The 20,270-nt window shown below is 38.4% G+C and overlaps 3 protein-coding genes across 11 annotated transcripts; 1 reads left to right on the top strand and 2 right to left on the bottom strand.

The window, feature by feature from the left end:
- Window positions 1-46: 46 nt before the first annotated feature.
- On the top strand, window positions 47-1,085 carry LOC108612235 (uncharacterized). Of its 2 annotated transcripts, none has more exons than XM_089469134.1 (5): window positions 47-191; window positions 320-334; window positions 403-654; window positions 714-760; window positions 851-1,085. In XM_089469134.1, the coding sequence occupies exons 1-5, from the start codon at window positions 144-146 to the stop codon at window positions 987-989; spliced, it is 501 nt and encodes a 166-aa protein (XP_089325260.1). In that variant the 5' UTR covers window positions 47-143; the 3' UTR covers window positions 990-1,085. The 2 variants fall into 2 exon arrangements, with proteins under 2 accessions (XP_089325260.1, XP_089325261.1); XM_089469135.1 differs by having other exon boundaries at window positions 51-191; window positions 427-654.
- Window positions 1,086-3,331: 2,246 nt separating this feature from the next.
- LOC108613050 (uncharacterized) lies at window positions 3,332-4,248 on the bottom strand. The gene is made up of 3 exons (XM_018006234.2): window positions 4,060-4,248; window positions 3,532-3,659; window positions 3,332-3,464 (listed from the first exon to the last, which is right to left on the bottom strand). The coding sequence occupies exons 1-3, from the start codon at window positions 4,124-4,126 to the stop codon at window positions 3,387-3,389; spliced, it is 273 nt and encodes a 90-aa protein (XP_017861723.1). The 5' UTR covers window positions 4,127-4,248; the 3' UTR covers window positions 3,332-3,386.
- Window positions 4,249-6,544: 2,296 nt separating this feature from the next.
- On the bottom strand, window positions 6,545-18,678 carry LOC108613036 (uncharacterized). 8 transcript variants are annotated; one of them, XM_018006212.2, is made up of 3 exons: window positions 18,359-18,678; window positions 14,829-16,236; window positions 6,545-13,184 (listed from the first exon to the last, which is right to left on the bottom strand). In XM_018006212.2, exons 2-3 carry the CDS (start codon window positions 15,538-15,540, stop codon window positions 11,704-11,706), a joined length of 2,193 nt encoding a protein of 730 aa, XP_017861701.2. In that variant the 5' UTR covers window positions 15,541-16,236; window positions 18,359-18,678; the 3' UTR covers window positions 6,545-11,703. The 8 variants fall into 8 exon arrangements, with proteins under 8 accessions (XP_017861701.2, XP_017861703.2, XP_089325241.1 ...); XM_018006214.2 differs by lacking the exon at window positions 18,359-18,678 and adding an exon at window positions 17,619-18,295; XM_089469115.1 differs by lacking the exon at window positions 18,359-18,678 and adding an exon at window positions 17,644-18,295.
- Between the last annotated feature and the right edge of the window lie 1,592 nt (window positions 18,679-20,270).

Here is a 20,270-nt window from a genome sequence, read left to right as displayed (position 1 = left end):
CCTATTTAGTTCACGTTTTGTTCTGCGCCTTATATGGGCTCATAATGGAACAGCTGTGGGACTAGGCCGAGCTCATTGTCAAGGGGCACTATAAAAACGATCGCTGTTCTGAGAGTTATCAGAGTCTAGCTGAAACTTTTGCAATGAATAAGTTCTTAGTATTGGGTGTTGTCCTAGGTCTACTTTCAATGGTGAGAAAGTTATTCGAACATATGAATAGCTTAATATTATAATAATATAATAATAATATACCAAGATCTATAAAAGTGGTATAAGCATACAAATTTCAAATTTTCTATATTTCGATGTAATTTTTCAGGCCCTGGCTCATAATGTAAGTATTAAAAAATTTTAGCTGCACCTGCAGCGTTTAAATGTCATATGATATCTCCATCACCGAAGGAAATTGGTGGACACGATGGAAAGGGAATTGGTGGCATTGGAGATGGTGGTATTGGAGGTGGTGGCATTAAGGGCATTGGAGATGGTGGCATTAAAGGCGGTGGTATAGGAGGTGGTGGCATTGGAGGTGGTGGCATTGGAGGCGGTGGCATTGGAAGTGGTGGCATTGGAGGCGGTGGCATTGGAGGCGGTGGCATTGGAGGTGGTTCCGTCGTAGAAACTTGTCCTCGACCCTCCCCTGAGGCCGTAAGAGTGAGTATTTTCTAAAGGAAAATAAATTTAACTTCATATATTTAATATATGATCCTTAGTGCCTGAAACAGTGGGCGTGTCAGGAAGTCCTTCGCCTGGATCTGCGGTAAGTGAAGATATTATATATGATACTATATAGTATAAAATATAATATATAATATACTCTATATATACTTACACCCTTCACCTTTAACAGCTGCCTGCTAAATATAAATAGACATAGCTTGCTGGGCAACCTGGTAAAGGTGCCTGGCATAACGGGCGGTACAGCCGGTGGTCACGGTGCACACGGTGCTCACGGTGGTGGCATTCTAAGCGGACTGCTGACTGGCTAGCTGAAACCACAGTGCACAATTAAAATAATAAAAAATCAGTAAGGGTAGCTCGAGTCGGGTGTGCTCGACTTGTGAATACCCTGAAAGCTGCGTAAAGCTGTTGTTTTAATCAATCTTTGTCTATGAATTGTTGGTAAAATATGATGAAATTATTTGACTTACAACATACTACATTTATATGCATATACATAGGAAATTATGAATCTCTAGATATTGTAGTTTCTGAGATTTGCAGAAACATATCCCTATGAGTAGCTAAAGCAAACTGAACATATATTTACGCAAAAGTCTACGCCCTCCAACTCCTTTTCCTCCACACTCCCGCAGCCACCTATAAACCCCTTTTGGGGTTAAGGGTAAAATCTTAAGCTGAGCAGCGCAACGTATCGAATTGGAATCATGGCTTCGCCTGTTAATGGCCAGTCAATAATGATGATGGCTAACAGCTAACGGCTAACATGCAATTGCGGATTATGGTCAATGGGGGCGATAATCGAGCCACATAACAGTTAACGCAATTATTGTTTAAGAGCTCGTTTTGGCCAAGAGCTGCACAGAGCAGCAATTAGTTGGCCAATTTTCAAATTAGCCAACAGCCACCTTTAAATTGTATCTCATTGAGGCTGGCGAGACAGAGAAAGAGAGGGAGAGAAATGAAGAGAGAAAGAAAGTGAGAAAGAGTGATGGAGCGCTGGTTGAGCTGGGCGGTCAGGGCTCACGGGTCACCTTAAAGCCAGGCCAAATAAAAACTTGTGGCTCATTCGAACAAAGTCGCAAATCATTGAAGCATATGCAATTATTCATTTTGAGGTTGAATGCGCTCGAACGAATACACACAGATGCGAAAGCGAATGCGAATACGAAAACGAATATGGCTACGAAATACTACGAATACACGAGCTACTCGCCTGCGAGCCAAATTTAAATTCAACAGCAGTTCTTAAACGCATAGTTATCCTTTTTTCCGGATACCCTGTATGCGTAATGGACAAACAGGGTGGATTAGTTTTGAAAACAAAGGCTCTATGTCAATATTCCTAGTCCTCCTAGAAAACCAGATAATGATAAAACGTGCTTTGATAACTGTATCTTTTATAATTCAATCGTTAAAAATCGATATTTCAATATATCCACATAGATATCTTAGAAAGTATCCAACAAAATTATTTAAGCATATATCATGCTTAAAAATGTAATGCAAATAATCATCTGATTCTCTGTTCATCTGAATTTTCGTCTATGTCTATGATTATATTTTGTAGTTCCCAACAAAATCGAAGAATTGCATCCTAATTGATGTATAGATATGTACAGGATATCTAAAGTCGAGCACTTCCCACTGGGGCAATCATTGTAATTTCTTTTGTTTTCATTTTTGTTGCCTCCTCCGTTTTATTTTATTTAATTTTTTTTTTTTTTTTTTGACTGGCCTTCGCTCTTGGCTAGATCGTAGTCCCATTTTAGCTTAATCCGTCACTAGCATCGACAGTTGCGATAGTCCCGTTGGCAACTTCAATTTCCTTTTGCCCTTTTTATAATTAACTTTATGTGTATGTATTTAGTTTTATTGCTCGTTAGACGGCCCCCGACTCGTCGACCGAGGACAATGAAACAACAATTTGTGGCAACAGCAGCGCAACGTGTGTGGGGCCAAATGCCACAGCCTCTGCCTCGGCTTCAGCTTCGGTCCCAGCCTCAATGGCAATGCCACCTCCACAGCAACTGCCACAGCCAACGCCATCTTCATCGCCTTTGCCATCTTCATCTGAGCTTCGCCTTGGCCATTTTCACAGCCTTGCCCATTATATTAATTACAAACGTTTGCCCAGCCACATTTCCACAGCTCGAGAGTTCCTGTCTCCACTAATGGGCCACAGCAACTAAATCACACGCAAAGCTCTAAGGCGATTTTGGACAGCGAGCCAGTTAACGAGCTGGAATGTATATATATACATATATACATACAGATTGTATATACATATATAATTCTAATTTATATATTAGAATTAACTGAAGCTGCAAGACATTCAATAGCATGTTATTCCTTAATAGATTCGATGGCATCAATGCTCACGATTCATTCATTCGATTCCGTATAGATAAAGACAAGTGCTGACATCCTTAGCTGCAAGTTAAATATGTAAAGGATGTATAATTGGCATTGCCTGACTATGAATCACCCTGATTATTCCCTATATAAGCAGCCAAGCTTTCTGCTTTGCTCTTTAGAATAATTCTAGTTTTATTTACTAAAATTTTGTTCACTCTAAGAATTTATGAAAAAATTTAGAAAAATTGCAGAAAAAATATAATCTAACCAATCCAAAGAATAAGCTGTTGAATTTTGATCAAAAATATATACACTTTATGTTCTATAAATCACAATATTTATTCCATTTAATTTAGTTTGTCCAAAGCTTTGATAACATCCAAGCTAGCTATATCCGATTCGGTTGTAGTCTGCGCCACAAGATTCTATTTGAAGACCGGAAATAAGTTGTGAATTTTCTCATTAGGCAAATGCATTTTCGGAGGGTCTTACCTCTGCGCTGGGCTGCTCCTTAAAAGCCTCCGCCAGACCGGGATGAATGTTGCTCAAGGACTCGTCGCCGTGTCGTATATAGACTGGTACATGACCCTTGCGTGGCTCCAACTCCTGATAGGGCGCAGCTGAGAAAAATTTAATTACAAGCCATTAAATCATTGCCAACTCTGTCCCCCACCCTCTCTGTCACTGTCTCTGTCTCTGTCTTTTGCACTCCTGATAATCTACGATGACATACACCCGGAAACCTTGAATCACAACGTAATTATGACTAACGAGCTGCTGTTGCTGATGTTACTTTTGCTGCTGCCCCTGCTTGAATCTACGCCTCTGCCACACAGTTGGTTTTTAGAAATTAAAAAAAAAATATATTTATAGAAAACCTGTTTCAGCTCTCAACAACAATAGAAACGAAACGTGAATAGTTGTGCTAATAAAAATGATTTTGCATTTATTAGTGCCTAGTTTGAATTGATTTGTATTTAATTTGGATGCTCTGCAGACTCAACTAGCTCGGTTACTCACCTTTGGCCAAAATGCACAGCAGCAGCATAAACAATGCGATCAGAATGCAATTCGTCGATTTGAACATCTTCGATTGTAAGAATACTGAATGATTAGATCTTGAAAGGCACAGCGCAGACTCGAGACTGACAGCAGAAAGTATTTGTGCCTAAGATTTATAGCGAAGTTTGTTCTCTTTGAGTTCTCATCAGCTCGCAGTGCTCAGTGCTCAGATGCTTAGCATCAATCAACTTTCCACTCCGCAGCATCTTTATATATTGGTTAGATTATTATTTTGGGGGCAGCGCCAAGTCTCACGACTTTTTTGTTTTCGCTTCAAGCTGTATTGCAAATCTTTCTTCCGCTCTTAGCCGTAGCTCCACTCTCGTCTTTCAGTTCCCACTTTCCACTCCACAGCATCTTTAGCCGAGGCATTCTTGATCTGAGTGTGTTGAGCGAATACTCAAGACGGGAATTGCCAGGCAGCTGTTGCTATAACGCTATATCGTAGCAGTTTGTTCTTCCGCTCAACCTTGAGCTCTCTTCATAGTGTATATATGTATATGTGTATATGCAGCTGGGTATATTGGTTTTGTGAAAATGTTTAAAGTAAGTAGTGGAAGGCTGGAGTGTATATACTTGATCAAAGCAACAAGCTGAGTCAGTTCAGCCATGTCTCTTAGTCTATTCGTCCTTCTCTTTCAATCTAAGCTTAGAGCTTAGAGCTCGAGCGCTTTAAACTTAAAAGACTAGAAGATTATTAAAAGCTATACATTAAAATTTAAGCTTTTTATTATTTCCTTTCCTTTTATTAATTTCCTTTCTTATTATTAATTCCTTTCCGTTATCCAACCTAACCTAAATTGAATTCAGAGTATCTTCAAGTCGATCAATTTTTACTACTACTTTCTTCTTGCCTGTATTGATTCCATACATCTCCAGCTTGTTCTTCTCTTAAGCTTTACTCAGTAAATATTTGCACTCCACTCAAACCTCTACATCGCACTCCATATCTGTATATGTAGGTTAGCTGGTTAGACCGAAGACTTGGGAGCTCAAAGGCCACTAGTGCGCTCTCTTCTACTCATTAGCTCTGCTTGCAGCCTTGAACTCTCTTCAGCGCTCAGCTCAAGTCTACTTCATTAGTTAAGTAAATTTAATATATTATATTGCTTAGATTGAAATCTGTGTGAGTGGAAGCTAGGATTTAAGACTGACTGCTAAGACTTGCAGCGCAGTTCTCCTTGTCTTTGTCGCTACTCAGTTAAGCTCTCTCCATTCTCTCAATTTATCTCGAAATCTACTTTTCCACTCCACTCCATGCCATGCCACGCCACTCCACTTTACTCTACAGCATCATCAACAGCTTGAGCTTCCAGCAATAAACTTTTGCTTGGCAAATTACTCATGGGTAGCTGATGATGACGTTGATGCTGCTGCTGCTGCTGATGATGATGATGATGATGATGATGATGGTGGCTGTAATGAAGCTGTCGGCATTCGCGAACTTTTTGATACCCGGAAGGGGGAAAGGCTGGCTGCTTTAGCTACTTACATATATATGTGGCTCCAACTTCTACTTGGGAGCAGGTCGAAGCAGGTCGGAGCTGGAGCTGGAGCTGGAGACGTCATTTAGTGGCCTGTGGCATTATCCACTCTGTGGCCATAAAGCAGTTGCTGCTGCCGCTTCTTCTTCTTCGTCTTCTTCTTATTGTTTTGCTTCTTTTTCAAATTCAAACGCTCGCAACTTTTTTGTTTCAAATTAATTGGGTCGTTAGAGAAGCCATTTGCGCGGGTTCTTTCACTTATTCTTTTTTCCCCCACGTTTTTTTTCCTCTTCTTCTTCGCTGTTTGAATTGTTTGCCCACTTTCGCTTTTGTTGAATGTATTCAAATCGAGAAAATTGCTGACATCTGTAGAGCTCGACGAGTGTCAATCTGAGGGATTGCGTGGGGCTGGGGTTGGGGCTAGGGTACTTGGTTTGTTTGCCTACTTCGATTGTTCCGTCGAGTGCGCGTCCTTCGACTTTGTTGTACAGCAAGTGTTATGTGTGTGTGCAAGGGCGCAGGATTTCAAATCAAATTGTTGAGCAAATATTCAACAGAGTAAATATGTTTATGCCGAATCAAGCAATTTCATTTAAATACACACACTCACACACAGCAGGGTAATGTATGTGTGTGTGTGTGTTGACGTTGTTTGTGCACTTGTGACAGCATCTGAATTGAATCAAAGCATAGTTTATAATGCGCGCTGACATAAGCCAAATTAAATTTGATCAGGCTTAAAGACAACTTGTTACTTCGTACCTGGGGCGTCGTCGGCAAAGGAAATCCTTTTACTCGCTTCAACAGTTGTCGAATGTCCTTAAAAGCTTGAAATTCTAAACTTTTTAGGCTTATGTAGAGCTTTGATGGGACCCAAAGTCCAATTTCCATGAACTTTTCCTACTGCTTAACCAAAATACTTCGTATAATTCCAGATCCACATTATCACCAAAGAAACATTTGAGTTTTTGTTTGTCTGTCGTTTATTTAATATGTTTATGTATTTTATGTTTAGTATGTATTTTTCCGAGGCTCTAAAAATAGTTACATGGCTGCACTAATGTGTGTAGGTGTAGCTATAATACGTAACTATATCTAATTAATATTATGTCTGGTTTTGGGGATTTTCATTTTCCGTTTTTCATGTTTCATTTTCCATTTTCCTTTTATGTTTTATACTCGTATGCATGTATCGTATGTATGTATGTATGTTTTCTTTGTATCTGTACTTGTATGTTTATACTATTATATGGTTTCTGTGTTTCTATTATTATTTATTTTAAGAATGGATAAGCATTATGTTTTTTCGGTTTTTCTTTTGGGAAGAGGGGGTACATATGTTATAGATAATATATATACTCTACATATTTTTTGCCATAAAATCGTTATGTATGTGTGTTTCACTTGTGTATGTAAACGCTGTAGATAAAGTATGTAAAGTATGTAAGTATGTAAGTATGTAAGTTGTATGTTTGTTAAGTATACGAGTATGTACGATTTCTATATAGTTTATAAGATCCACTGTAGCATATGTATTTAAAGAGACTGTGTATTGGGCATTGATAATTTCGTTTGATTATTATGTTTACTTGTTTTTTTTTTTATGTGTTTTCTTTAAATATTTTCAAATATTTTCTACGAAAGCAGAAACTATTTAATTGCTTGTTTCGTTCGCATGGTAGAGTTAAATCTTTTTCTAACTAAAATTTTTGAACAAGAACAAATTCTAATTAAGTGAAAAGTTGCTGAATGTGTATATATTTATATATATATATATATAATATATATAAAGACTTGTACGTCATTTACCAGAGTTTGGTAAAAATATGGTTTGGTATTCTAGAGAAATAGAGAGAGACTCACACAGAGTCTGAGAAAGAGAGTGGGAGAAAGAGAGAGAAAGTTGACTAAATAGGTGTCATATATGTTAGTATATCTATATCTTTATAGGTCTATAACTAAGTTTTGAGGGTTTCCATAAAAGCGAGGAAATTGAGTTCAGATGAATAGCCTATACTCATTTCTTGGTAGATGAAGTTAATTTTCTAATTCAAGAATAGCTGTCAGAAAACTTTAGGATTACTTATGAAATCAGGGAATTTAGAGCATCATGAGAATAACTTGACCTAGAGCTCGGCTAACTTCAATAAATTACTGCATTCAGTTTGAAGTGATCTACTTTAAGCCTCTATAGTCTAAGGAAATTATCACAGGGTAACATTGTAACACTTGCCTGCATTGAAAGTCCTACTGATAAGTAAACACGATGAAGTGATATTGCTGTAAGCGATATTGCTGCAGACGGTCACTCGCTCACCTCGTCAATTGAAATTCAATTCTTTTTTGATCAATTACAGAACTTTAAGGAATGATGTTTAAAGAAGATTTGAACGCCAGATGTAGTACTCATTTATGCAATGGGTTTTGGAAGAAATATCGATTTCAAGCGCATTGGAATTAAAAAAAAATTGATTTTAGTCTCAAATGTATTCATCAAAAATCCTCTTAAAAGTTTATTACTCAATCCTGTAATCCTTGTGTAACTTTCAATTAAAATCCTTATACACATTTGCCTAAGTAAAGCTGCAAAGCTTTTGTAAAAACACCTCAAAACTCAGTTATATAAATATAATTAATAATTATATATGATAGTAAGTGTTTGTATATATGATGTTTACAATATATATTGCAATAATATATATTTATAATATAACTGTTTCAAGTCTTTTTGCATCTCTAATATATGAATATATAAATTAATATATATATATATATATATATATATATATATATATATATATATATATATATATATATATATATATATATATATATATATATATATATATATATATATATATATATATATATATATATATATATATATATATATATATTACGTTACGTTACGTTATATTTTTTATGATTTTGTTTTATAAAATATCTCATTTGTATAATAATTTAAAATTTTAATATTATTTTTTTTTTTTTGGTGTCATTGAACTTGAATCTCAATTGGTTCAGCTGCAGCTCTGTATGTGGGCGTGTGTATTTCTGTGTATCTGTCTGCGTGTGTGTGTAAGTGGGTTATGTGTTAATGTGTCTGTAGGAATAATGAGAGCGCACTTCTCTGTTGCTTCTGGTCAATTAGGTTCGAAGGGGATGGCGAGGAGGGGGCTTTTTATTAACTTCTTTTGTAAGTTCTAAAACAAAGCATCTGTGTAAAAATATTTTGTTTGCGTTTTTTTTACAATTTTTTTTGTTTTAATTTTTTAATTTTTTGTTTTGTTTTGTGTATAAATAAATCTAAATTGTAAATGAATCAATTAAACGCTTGCCTCAATGTACAATATATTTATATATAATCTTATTTTTGTTGTTCTTGTTCGTAATTATTTTTGTATATATATGTATGTATGTATGTATATATATTTTTTGAATGTAAAATTGCAAATCACATAATTTGTTACCACTACTGTTCAATGGAATTGATACATATATATATATGTATATATATATATAGGCATTTAATGCTATTTAAAACGCTATCAATAAAGCCATGCATAAACACGATTTCGAACTATGGCCCTATAAACAATTGCACATAGCACTGTGGTCTAAATTCTAATTTTTTAATTTTTATATTTATATATATCTTTTTTTTTAGTTTTTTTTCTTTTTGCTATTTTTTATGGGCATATGGCAAAATGTATTTGTTTATGTATTTTGTATGTAATTAATTTTTTGTTTATATATATGTGTGTGTAAGTGTGTATGTGTGCCTCTGTCCATTTAGCTCCGTAGTTAATAATTAATATATATAATATATTTAATATTATTTTGTTTTTTTTTTTTTGTTTTTCTTTCTCGTTGTATAATTAAGTTCGAATTGTTTTCAATGTTTGTGTTTGTTTTTGTTTTTGCTTCTTGGTTTACTATACTTAATTTTGATATAAAAACTGCCTCTGTTCAATATATAATATATATATATATATATATATATATATTTATATATGCATTAAAAAATAACCTCTATCAATTCTTAAATTAAGAAATAATTGTAATTGACAATTTAATTCAAATGGTTTTTGTTTATATTTTTGTGTTTCGGAATAAAAACTACGCGTAAAATAAATACTTATTTCTTGTATATATATTATATATACGTCTTTCGATTCCTATATATATATATATATTATATATTATATATAAGAGTTACGTTCATTAAAAACTATGTCACTTACTTTTGGAATTGCTTTTAGTTCTCATTTTTGTTTTACAAGTGCTTCATCTTCTCCATCTTTATCTTCACCTATGCATCTTTGAATATCTATTGAAACTTTCAGATGCTTGCCCAAAACTTTTTGGATATATGTATATAGACTGCGCTATTGTATCTGCGAGTATTAGCTATGTATATATATTATATATACTCTCTCATATACTGAGCTTTGACCTAGGCCAACGTGGGCTTACCATACTGTATTACTGTATATTATTTATTTTATTTTTTCTATGGGAATACTCGTTCAGACATTGAAAAGTGAGCATATTAATTTTGTGCAATTCTTTAAAATAGGAATTTTTTATTTTGTATACATATACTCTTGGGTATAGCAGGTCCGATACTGTGTTGCAGCTTACGGAATGCGAAGTTCGATAAATTGAAGTTTCAGCATTAACTCTCAGATAGGACATATAATTTTAGGCTGTGTCAAATCGAAAGACTTTCTTTTCTGTTATAAATTCAGTGTGAACGAGTATTATACAGTCGGTAGTGTCCGACTGCCAAGGTTTTTGTTTGGTTTTCATTGTTGTTTGTATAAAATTAGTTTATAATCTGGATACTATGTACATAATTTAAGTCTAGTAATAAAAATAACTAAATATATATATTATATATATTGCAAAATGTGTGAGTATGTGTAGGTATGAGTGTATATAACTTAATTGAATTTATATTAATTTTATTTTTATTTTTTTTTTTGCCTTTTTTTATATATGTTCATTTTTGTTGTTGTTTAATTGAATGCATTTATGTTTAAGTATTGTCCTTGTGATATGTTTCTAAATTGTTTTTTCTTTATAATCATTTCTAAGTAATTGAAGTAGTTTTTTTAGAGCATAATATGGAAGTTATTCATCTTAAATAGGGAGTTTTTTCTTTTCGAATATATAAAGTTTTGTTGCTGTTTTTCTAAAATTGTGAGAGTATTAATTCAATCATCATTGCTTATCTGTTGGCCTACCGAACTTGTGATGCCTTTGGTTTAGGTAAATATGTATATATACATATATACGTTTCAAAAGACTAAGAGCGAGAGTTAGTTTAGAGAAAGTGCTAAAAAAGTCCTCTAGTTAATTAGTTGCTAAGATTCGAAATGAGCTGGCTTTCCTCTTTATTATTATTATTATTACCATTAGTTTACTCTATGTATCTATATGTATGCATGTGTGTCTTTATGTCATCATCTGCTGTACCTATGTATATAAACTCTAGAGCCCTAAAACGATGTCTTAAAGTATTTTTTTTTTGTTAATTTCTTTTTCTTTCTATATACCAAAAACATGCAAATTGGTTCTGCTTGCTATGTACTCATATAATTCATAGATGGGTATATATATATATACATATACATATACATATATATATATATATATATAGTTTTTGTATATAGAGTTTCTACTTATGTTCCATAATATTCGTTGTGTCAGATTTTTACTATAAGTTACATTTTGGATTCCATATTAAACCTTTTGTTTATATATTTGTATTCTTTTCCTTTTGTGTGTAATTTCTCGCTCATTCTCAAAACTAGGAGAAAACAAAAATCGTAGTTATAATAGTAATTGGAGTAATAATAATAATATTGAGAAACATGCTATTGAGTATATCGGCATTATCGGCATTACCAAAACACATTCCATACTAAAAATTCCATGCTCAAAAACTACTCATATAAGCTGCTAGTTGACTGTTTTGATTCACATATATATACGTGTATATATATATATATATGTGTATATCGATAAGGGTGCTCGAGTATTGCTTATAGGGTTTGCTTTTATCTTTCATTGTTATAAAGTATTTTGAAGTTTGTTAGAATGTTAGTTTTACTTAGGCTACCACAATATCTTGACTGTTCTCATCGCTCTCCAGCTCATCGGCCTCGATATGCTTCATCTCCTCCTCATCCTCATCCAGATCAATGTCATCCACGCTCTTGTCGAGCGATATGTCGCTATTTTCTCGCAGACAGGCCGACTCCAGATGCTTGTTCAGATACGATTTGAGCGCAAAGGTTTTGTTGCAGCGCAGGCACTTGAAGTTCTTATCGCCCGAATGCGTCTGCATGTGCGCCCTCAAATTGGAGCGATCCGCGAAGGCTTTGCCGCACTGCACGCACACGTACGGCTTCTCACCTGTGTGGGAGCGCAGGTGGCCTTGCAGCAGCCAGGGACGCGAGAACAGCTTGCCGCAGATGTCGCAGCTATGCGACAGTTTGTGCGTTAGCAAGTGCATGGCCAGGGCGGGCATCGAGACGTAGGCCTTGCCGCAGGTGTTGCACTTCTTGGCTGACTGGGAGTCGAGGGAGCGATGCGTCTGCTTGTGGCGCGACAGATTGCTGGAGGTGGCGTACTGCTTGCCACACTCGGAGCACTTGTAGCAGCCGCGCTTGCGCTTCGCATAATTCTCACCGCTTGCCACCGATTCGCCATTGCCGGCAGCAGTCGAGCTGCTATTGCTGTTGTTGTTGTTGCCACCGCTGCTGCTGCTGTTGCTGCTGGTCTTTGGACGCTGTGGCTGCTTTTTATCCTTGCTGGCTTTGCTGGCTTTGGTGCGTCCATCGAGCATATTGAGACACATCTTCAAGGCAGAGGCACGCTGTTGTGGCTGCGGCTGTTGTTGTTGCTGCTGCTGCTGCTGTTGCGGCTGTGGCTGTTGTTGCTGCTGATGCTGTTGCTGTTGCTTGTTCCAGTGGCCGGATTCGGAGGAGGAGGACATGTCAATGTCCACATCTGAGCTGTGATCAGAATTGGGCGGTGTTAGCGGCGAACAATTGTTCGATGTTTCCGTTGCGCTGTGCAGCAAATCATACGAACTGCTGCCAATAAAGCGAATATTTGAGCTGTTGCTGTTGCTGGCAGCAACATTGGAGTTGTTGCTGCTGCTGTTGCTGCTGCTGCTGCTACTGTTGCTGCTTTGGTAAGGCGATGGCGCGTTTGATATCTCCTGCATGACATTTAGGTTGTCCGGCTGCTTGGGCACAGTCTCCTGCTTCATTATGGTCACCACACAGGGCGGTATCAAGGGAGGCAAACTCTGGGATAGCGAGAGCAAATCATGCGCCGCCTCCGTTTCCTCCAGGCTGCGGCCTCGGTAGATAGCCGCAGCCACTTGTTGCTCACGCTCCCGTTCACGCTCGCGTTCACGCTCACGCTCCCGCTCCCTCTCTCGTTCCCTCTCGCGCTCACGCTTTATGGTAATCGGCAGCGGCTGTCGCTGCGCTCCGTTGGCATTCGCTGGCGGCGCATAGAAAATCACTTTGCCATCCTCGGCTGGGGCGCGACCAAAGGCCACTGGACGGCGCATAGATACTGCAAATAGAATACAAATAATTATTCGATTACAAATGTTCAATTAGCCCAGCCATCAGGTTGACTGACAATCTAGAGGCATATCACAGCTATCGATTTGATTTGTTAACTCCATCCTTAGTTTAGATTTATTGCAACTTCTCAGGAAAAGAAAAAAGAGAAAAAAAACTTCCTGACGATTGACAGCATCAGAAGTGAAGGCTGTCAATGCACTTGCTGTCATTCGCCATGATAACAAGTCACAGCTTTTAATTGTGACTTGGCCGCTGACCAGGATTGCCAAATGCCCAGATAATTCTGTTTCACATCGATGTATCCTATAATTTAATGATTATCACTAGTTCTAACTGCATAAGTTGCTTGAAATTTGCATTTGTAAACAAACACTTGTTACTCTTTTTGAACTTTGAACTGAATTAGCACAAGTGAACTGTAAAGACACCCTGTGCTGAACGGCACAGCTAGCTTTGGTAAATATATAAATTTTACGGAATCACCCTGTGGCAGTTAAGAAGGTCTGCAGTGGAGAGCTTCCTTCAATTTCGATTAATCTCAATAAAAATTTTTTCAATGTATTTATAAAATATATTTTAAAATTAAGTACACTTAAAATATGTAAATAAAAATTTGCGTCGATTGCATTTATTTGCATATATATCGCAATTAAAAGCTTATGCATTAACTAACTGCTGCTAACAGGGCATATTTATGTTGCACACTCTCTATGCAAACAAACGTACATTAGATGCCTTGAAAATGTAAAAACAAATAACATTGTGCAAACTGCAAAAATTTATGCGCTTCAATTTAATTAAGAGTGTGACCATGGTTAAACACTGTTAAAATCTGTTGCTTAGTATTTTTGTGGGTAAAAGCAACAGCGAGTGAGAAAGAGAGAGAGAGAGACGCTCCTTCTGAAGCTTACCTCTGCTTAAATATACTATAAACGAGCTCCTTAGTATTTTTTTGTGCTAGTGCTCGACAAAGCACTGGAGAGAGGGAGAGACGGATACTCTTACTATTAAATATACTTGAATAGTGTTCGCTTGCGGTGTGAGGGGGATGACATTATTTCTCTAGAGCTGTGTTACATTTCGTATTCTCAATCGATAAGACTTGCTTGCTTGCTGCTACAAGACTACAAGTAAAATGCGCCCACCCTGCTGGCCCCCTTGACAATGGCGCGTGTTGGTTTTCGTGTTTGCATTTGCTGCTTTGCTTCTTCTGCACAGCCTTTTGTGAAGAGCAACAAGCAGCGACAACGACAACGGCAACAACAACAACAACAACATCGACAAGAAGGCAAACATGAAAAATGCCAACATACGCTAAAAAGATTAGCTAACGGCGACAATGTCAAACACGCAAGAGAGTGTGGAGAGAGTGGCCAGCGGCAGAAGAAAGGGAAGGAAACGAAAGGTTGTCCGTTGTCCGTAGCTGTAGTCCAAGTGGAGCCACAGTGGGTGGCCATAAAAACGTGCGGGCGACGGCTACTAAAAATAAATACACGAGTACACAAATTGTCGCAGCCACCTGTTCACATTGTTGTGACGCAACCTCTGGGCAGGTGGCCGTAACCAGGGGCAGGAGATTTAATGGAGGGCTATAAAGGAAAGCGGATATGTATTTAACTGTTGCACCTACCTGCGGATACTGTTTTGGTTGTGTTTGTTCCTCCAGCTGCTGCTGCTGCTACTGCTGCTCCAGCTCCAGCTCCAACTCCATTTTCAGTTGTTGCTCCTGTTGCTGTTATGGCTCCTGTTGCTGCTGCTGCTGTTGGATGGCGTTGCTTGTCCGGCTTGGAGATCACTTCTCCTATTGCTGTTATAGTAGCGCCCGCTGATGATACTAGATGGCGCTGCTTTTCCTGCTTGGAGTTCATTTGCACCAGCGACTGTGCCGCCGCCCATTCCAATTGTTGCTCGTCGGACTGGGCCACCTCCTCCTCGTCCTCCATGGTATCGTCATCATCATCATCGTCCAGCTCGATTATTTCACGCTTGAGTGCTGCTTTACGCTTGCTCTCCCTATCCTTAGCCTTCTCCTTATCCTTGTTGCCAGACTTAAGGGTCATCTTGCCTTGGCCATTGTTATTATTCTTATTGGCATTGCGCAGCACGGAGAACTTATCCTCATTCCAATTGGTATTGGCCGTCGGCCTCAGTTTACGTAGCTGCTGCTGTTGCTGTTGCTGTTGCTGCTGTTGGTGTTGGTTGTTGGTTGCTCTGGGCTTGGGCTTGGGTTTGGACTTGGGACGTCGCCAGCTCTGTAAATCGCTGGCCGGTGCACATTTCTTGCTCGCATAGGCAATCGTTTGTATCTTGTTGCGATTGGGCAGTATAAAGTCCACAGACATTGTGTCTACGTCGCTCTGTTCACTAGCTGCCACTTGCCAGTTCGATCGAAATTTTTTATAAACTACTTAAAAACCCTTTGGGCTATACTTTGTATGTTTGTGTTACGGCTTTTCTTATTTTGTTTTTGCTTATTTGTTTTTTGTTTTTTTTGTTGTTTTTTTTTTTTTTTAACTTATTTATTATTTATTTACTATTTTAGATATAGCACAACCTTCTTTCACATCGACTCCAGTGTAGTCAGTGCAGTAAAATGCTTCACTTTGACTCCAACTTTGACTTCGACTTTGACATGAGCTGCCTTGAGAGTAGCGCTACTTCCGTACCGGAAATCGGTTCTACTTCTACCTCTACCTCTACTTCTACTTCTACTTCTGCTGTTGATGTTGCTGCTTCTGCTTCTGCTGCTGGTGCTGCTATTGCTTTTGGCTTAGCATTGTTAACGTGCATCCTTGATCTTGATTTGGCTCTCTCCTCCACCACTGCCAAGCAGACTCCCCAGCAGCGTTATCTTATAACATTTGCAGTTCTTGTTCTTCTTCTCTCTATATATATTTTTTATATATGAGTGTGTATGTATATATATATCACTTTTATTCAATACGCGTAGTATGCTTGAAAGAATCACTTAAGTTATTGCTTTCGTTGTTGCGTTTCCGTTCCGTTCCCGTTTCCGTTTCCGTGCATTAATCAAAGTTCTTTATAGAACGGGAAAGAAGATTTTATCCATTAGTTAACACAGCTCAACTAGAGCTTTGTAAATAAGACTTAAAATATACATATAACTAAGTTGGCAAATGGAAATTAGTAAAATATTTAATGGCAATTCACTGGAACTGGTTCTCCTCCTATGAAAACCCGATCAGTTTTTTTAACAAATAGACAGTAGTTAAAGAGAACCGGTTATTTTCAGTTTGAAAGTAATACGTTATCAATATCAATATATTTGGTGTTTGTAATAATAATAGTGAATAGGAACTAGTTCTTTTCAGATAAGCTACAGATCCTTTTTAATTTTTGGTAATACTTTAAAAGCTCATTAAAGCCAAGATCAGTAGAAGATCATTAAATTATCAAATGGAATATAACAAAAAATTGCCATAATAGATAAGATGGTAGTTCAAATTATTTTTTTTTTTATTTTACTCTGATAATTATCTTCTTGATCTAAGTTAAATGTTTTTCTTGACACTTTAGCCTACTGGGTTGGAACTAGTTCTTCATTATTATTGTTTTGATTGGAAACAACTATTATTATTCAGACAGCTTTTCAATGGGTTTATTTCCACTATGCTCATATCAATGGTAGTAATTGCTTTTATTAAGATGAACTGGTTGGTTTGATATTAGCCATAGCTGTTTTCATTCACATTCATTCACATTTACATGTTGTTATTTAACTCTTTGATTTAGGATTGGATTGAATGGAACTTGTTTCTCATGGGGTTTTTTGATGATTCATTTGTATTTATTGTTTCTGCTGTAACTATTCTAGTCAAACTCTTTTATTTAGACACTTGATTTTGTCCTTTGCACTGTAAACAAATTCACGCACTGGTTCACAGCTCGGATGCTGCTGTTCACATAACAAGTAGAGCAAAGCCTAGTTGCTGCCTTCCAGTAGATGCTGCTGCATGTACTTTACACTTGTTCCTCAGCACTTTACAAGAATCTCAAATTGAGGCAGAAATTCGGTTTTATTTTTATTTTTCTTTGTCTTTTTCTCTTTTATTGCAACATTTCGAAACAGTTTATTTAATATACCAGAAGTGGAAGTAGAAAAGGAGGAAAGTGGTACGGCTAAGGGGGGCTTCAATTCGTATGAGTGAGCGGGCAAGAGGGGCAGGCGGGCGGACGGGCAGGCAATGCTCTTCCAATGGAAGGCGCGCACGCACACCAACCACGTAAACTATCTATCCCTATCCCACTTTTTAAAATGGCGCATACTCGTGCACTCGTTGGCTTTGTTTAGGAAATGCAGACTACAATTGTTGTTTATGAGATTTGGCTTGAACGTAAGTCAATTCATTCACTGCATCACTTATAGCACTTTATATTCATTTTTTCATGTTGCACGCACTTTTTGTTGATTTGTTGAAGCTCACAGTTGCTTGAAAATTGAACAAGAAAAAATGAATTTTTTTTTCGTTGTTCGCTGTGTTTCAGCGTACAACAACTTGTTTCACTCTGCACTTGTCGAATGTTTTTGTGAGTCCGAAACGAGTAAGAGCAACGCACACCAATACAAAGAGAGAGTGAGAGCGCGCGAGTGCGAGAGCGCGCTAGAGTTACGATTGAGAGAGCGAGAGCTTTTTAGAGCGAGTGGCGAGTGACGAGTGCGGCATACATGCAACAAATAGTCAACTGTTGGTTGCCCTAGCCTACCTCACTGTGCTCGAGCACCCACCCTCACTCACACACACAAACTCGCTCTTTCTCGCTCTTGCTCTTGCTCTTGCTGCCATTAGTTGCACATAAACAATGCGCAAATTTATTGCATACTTTGCAGCGTTCGCAACGAGTGTCGTTAGGGCTTGCTGCTGCTGTTGCTGCGGTATACGACACACGCACACACACATGCATACATACACACTCACACTCACACACATACACACTGATTCGGCACTTTGTTGCATACGTCACATGCAACAAAAGTTTACAGTTGAACGTGAGAACTCATGCATAAATTGAGTTTTCAATTGAAGTTTTCGCCCGAATGAATTTCCTTGTTTAAAATTTTCACTTGCCAGCCATTTGGCGTAACTTTAATAAATCATATATTTAAATCTGTATTTGCTATTTAACTCGAGAGTTGCACACCTTCTTCTTCTTTTTCAGCTGGCACTTGCTCGTCGTTGACTTGATTTTGTATTTATTTATTTTATACTATTTTCCGAAATATATGTATCTATTTTGCAGTATATTACAATTGCTTTATGTGTTTTGGAATTTAATTGAATTTTTGGACTTTTGTTTAAGTATTTTTGTCTTGTTGCTTCTATTTTGTTTTGAATTTAGCATTAATTTGCTGCCGCTGTGCGTCAGTTATTGACGGTACCACTCCCTTCTTCTACTGCTGTGCGCTACGTTTTCACAGTTGCCGTTCACGTCACAGTTGCTAAACTGAGCTCTGTGTACCAGTGTGTGTGTGTGTGTAATTTACAGCGAGTGTGCGTGATTTCGGGTCAGCAGCGAACCCAAAAGCAACAACATTTTGGTGGTGGTGTTGGCGCTTAATGGGCAAGGGTGAAAGCTTCGGCTGTTGCAGGGTTGCGCAGATCTAAATGCATAGGGCTAGAGCAATACTTGTTTAGTTCGGCTCCTCTTCTTGCTCTTCGGCTTTTGTTGCTTCTTTGATTTGTGTAGATCGATAGGCCGCGCTTTTAAAGCCAACGGCGACCAACACAAAGACACAACAAGTAGCCAAGCAGCAGCCGCAGCAGAGGAAGCAGAGGAAGCAGAGGAAGCAGAGCCAGCAGCAGCAGCCAAAGCCAGAGCCAGAGCTAGAGCCACCCCCGAATGGCAATCAACAAATAGTGCGCAGACGCACTCGCTCTGCTTTTGGCAACAAATGTAACGAGAGCGCTCTTACACCCACACACACATGTAGAGACCCACACATACGCATACACACGCATAGCAAGCAAAGGCAAGCACACACACTTGTGGATTGCCGAAAATTATGCAACAGCAGCAGCAGCAAGCAGCGGCAGCAGCAGCAGCGGCAGCAGAGCAGCAACAGCAGCAGCAGCGGCAGAAGCAGGAGTCGTATGGGCAGGCAATCGTTCATTTGGAGGGTTGTTATGAACAGGGCTTGGGGTTGGTAGATGTGTGGGGGGCGGCAGGGTGGTATTTTTTTGGGCGTGTGTTTTGATGTCTGCCACTTGGCTGCCTAGCTGCCAAAAATACCTAAAAACAATGTTGCTAGCCATGAGAAATGGGGCGCTAACTTAAGCTGAATTATGGTTAGATATGACGAGCTGCTGCACAAAAGACAACACACACACACACACAGAGAGAGAGAAGCTCACATATACATGTGATCTGGTTAAAGCATTTAATTTGATTATTTTCCACTTGCACAATTGCCGCATGGCTTTTCTCTCTCTATCTCTCTCCCACTCCCTCATTCTCTCTCTTGCCGAAAAGCTGACACACAAGTTGGCCAGAAGCTTCACTAACTATGCCGGTTAGAACAATGGCCAGAACGAGGCATTCAGCCGCATCCACAGTGAACTGTGTAACTCCCGGTCCCGGTCTTCCAGCTACCTAACCCCGCCCACGCCGCCTCCTGCAGCCTGTTGTCCGTTTTTCGAACATTTTGAGGTTTTGGGCTTTATTTCGTTACGTTTCGTTTGGTTTGGTTTGCTCTGTTTGCACAGCGCCAAACCAAAATAAAAAAAAAAAAAAAAAGGAAAAAAGAAAAAAGAAGGGAACGACAACGAGGACAGCAACAGCAACAGACAGCAAGGACGTCATGGGCCGTGGCCCTGTGGCCCATTGCTGTTGCTATTATTATGGCCATAGTCGAACTTCCCCATGTCCCTTGTGGTTGTTACTTTCGGCGCTCCCGAGTCTGGCTCGGCCGGGTCCGTTGCGTTGACATCAACGCTTCCGCTGCGAGCTTCCTTATTATTCCTGTCACTAAGCCGCCCTTTAAATTCGCAATGAATGCCAAACAGTTAAATGTTTTTCGAGCTGCGGAAATGCAACCAAAAACAGGAGGCATTTT

The sequence above is a fragment of the Drosophila arizonae genome, chromosome 4, assembly GCF_054131065.1.
Source record: "Drosophila arizonae isolate 15081-1271.41 chromosome 4, UAZ_ARI_1.0, whole genome shotgun sequence".
Classification (NCBI taxonomy): domain Eukaryota; kingdom Metazoa; phylum Arthropoda; class Insecta; order Diptera; family Drosophilidae; genus Drosophila; species Drosophila arizonae.
This window is presented reverse-complemented; position numbering and strand designations above follow the sequence as displayed.